General features: G+C 35.6%; 1 protein-coding gene across 1 annotated transcript; it reads right to left on the bottom strand.

The window, feature by feature from the left end:
• Positions 1–167: 167 nt before the first annotated feature.
• LOC103747882 (zinc finger protein OZF-like) lies at positions 168–1,847 on the bottom strand (the record flags this gene model as incomplete). Its single annotated transcript, XM_029554714.1, has 2 exons — positions 306–1,847; positions 168–232 (listed from the first exon to the last, which is right to left on the bottom strand). Coding segments are annotated over exons 1-2 (1,573 nt in total), but the record flags the coding sequence as incomplete, so codon positions are not given.
• Positions 1,848–1,896: the final 49 nt, after the last annotated feature.

Here is a 1,896-nt window from a genome sequence, read left to right as displayed (position 1 = left end):
GTTTTTACCCTGCCCATTGATTACATTCACAGGGTTTTTCTCCAGTATGCCCTTTTCCATATAACTGTAAGGAAGCAGAAAATGTAAAGCTCTCACTGTCCACACTGTTTACATTCATAGTTTCTCTCCAGTATGAATTTTTTCATGTAACAGAAGATCACTCTTACCTCTAAAGACTTTGACACACTGTTTACACTCATACGGTTTTTCTCCAGTATGAATTTTTTCATGTCTTTGAAGATCACGATTACATCTAAAGGTTGCATTCATATTTTTTCTCTCCAGCATGAATTCTTTCATCTAACAGTAAAGAATTAGGAAATGTAAAGGTCTTATCACATTTTTTACATTCATATGGCTTTTCGCCAGTATGAATTCTTTCATGGAAGTGAAGGGAACTGTGCCATCTAAACGCTTTACCACATTGCTTACATTCATATGGTTTTTCTCCAGTATGAATTTTTTCATGTCTTTGAAGATTTCTCTTACATCTAAAGCCTTTACCACATTGTTTACATTCATAGGGTTTTTCTCCAGTATGAATTTTTTCATGTGTTCTAAGATTGCTCTTACTTCCAAAGGCTTTACTACATTGTTTACATTCATATGGTTTTTCTCCAGTATGAATTTTTTCATGTGTTTGAAGACTGCTCTTACATCCAAAGGCTTTACTACATTGTTTACATTCATAGGGTTTTTCTCCAGTATGAATTTTTTCATGTGTTTGAAGATTGCTCTTACATCTAAAGGCTTTACTACACTGTTTACATTCATAGGGTTTTTCTCCAGTATGAATTTTTTCATGTCTTTGAAGATGGCTCTTACATCTAAAGGCTTTACCACATTGATTACATTCATAGGGTTTTTCTCCAGTATGAATTTTTTCATGTCTTTGAAGATGGCTCTTACATCTAAAGGCTTTACCACATTGATTACATTCATAGGGTTTTTCTCCACTATACATTTTTTGAGGTCTTTGAAGATCACTATTATATCGAAAGGCCTTACCACATTCTCTACATGCATAGGGTTTTTCTCCACTATACATTTTTTGAGGTCTTTGAAGATCACTATTATATCGAAAGGCCTTACCACATTCTCTATATGCATAGGGTTTCTCTCCAGTATGCATTTTTTCATGCCTATGAAGATGGCTGTTATGCCTAAAGGCTTTACCCCATTGTTTACATTCAAATGCTTTCTCTCCCTTATGAAGTTTTTCATGTGTTCGAAGGTAACTGAATAGTGTAAAGGTTTTTCCACACTTTTTACATTCATAGGGTTTTTCACCACTATGAATTCTTTCATGTCCTCGAAGAGAAATGGAAGAACTCAGCTGTTTCCCACATATATTACACTGATAATGCTTTCTGACAGTTTGAGTTCCTCCAGATGTGTAAAGTGAACTCTCACAAGCAGAGGCCTTTCTATATTCTTCGAATTGGTGGACTGTTTTTGCACTGTGTGTTTCCTGATCTACCAACAAACTTTGGAGATCAAAAAGATTGAAACATGTCTTATATTCCAGAGGTCCATTCACAGTGTGAGTTCTCATATGTCCTTGACAGCTTGTGAGAGAATTAGAGTTCTGCAGCTTGTTTCCATACTCCTCATGCTCATGAGATTTATACTGAGAGTAAGAGGTAGGATGGTTATTAAAGGGTGGATGACACATGGAAACCTTCCCATACACATTGCTTTCACATGGTGTTAGGTCACTGTACACTTTCAGGATCATATTGGCATTTGCTATCCAAGTCAAAGTCTCTCCATCCTGAAGATCTTCTTTATGCTCACAGAACGTCTCGAACATGAAACGTCTGTGAAAATGACAATTATATTAGTAAATGTGAATTTACTGCTATTTATTACAAAGTGTAGGTTACATACTCTTCC

The sequence above is a fragment of the Nannospalax galili genome, unplaced genomic scaffold (genome assembly GCF_000622305.1).
Source record: "Nannospalax galili isolate Female #2095 unplaced genomic scaffold, S.galili_v1.0 scaffold1325, whole genome shotgun sequence".
Taxonomy (NCBI): Eukaryota; Metazoa; Chordata; class Mammalia; order Rodentia; family Spalacidae; genus Nannospalax; species Nannospalax galili.
This window is presented reverse-complemented; position numbering and strand designations above follow the sequence as displayed.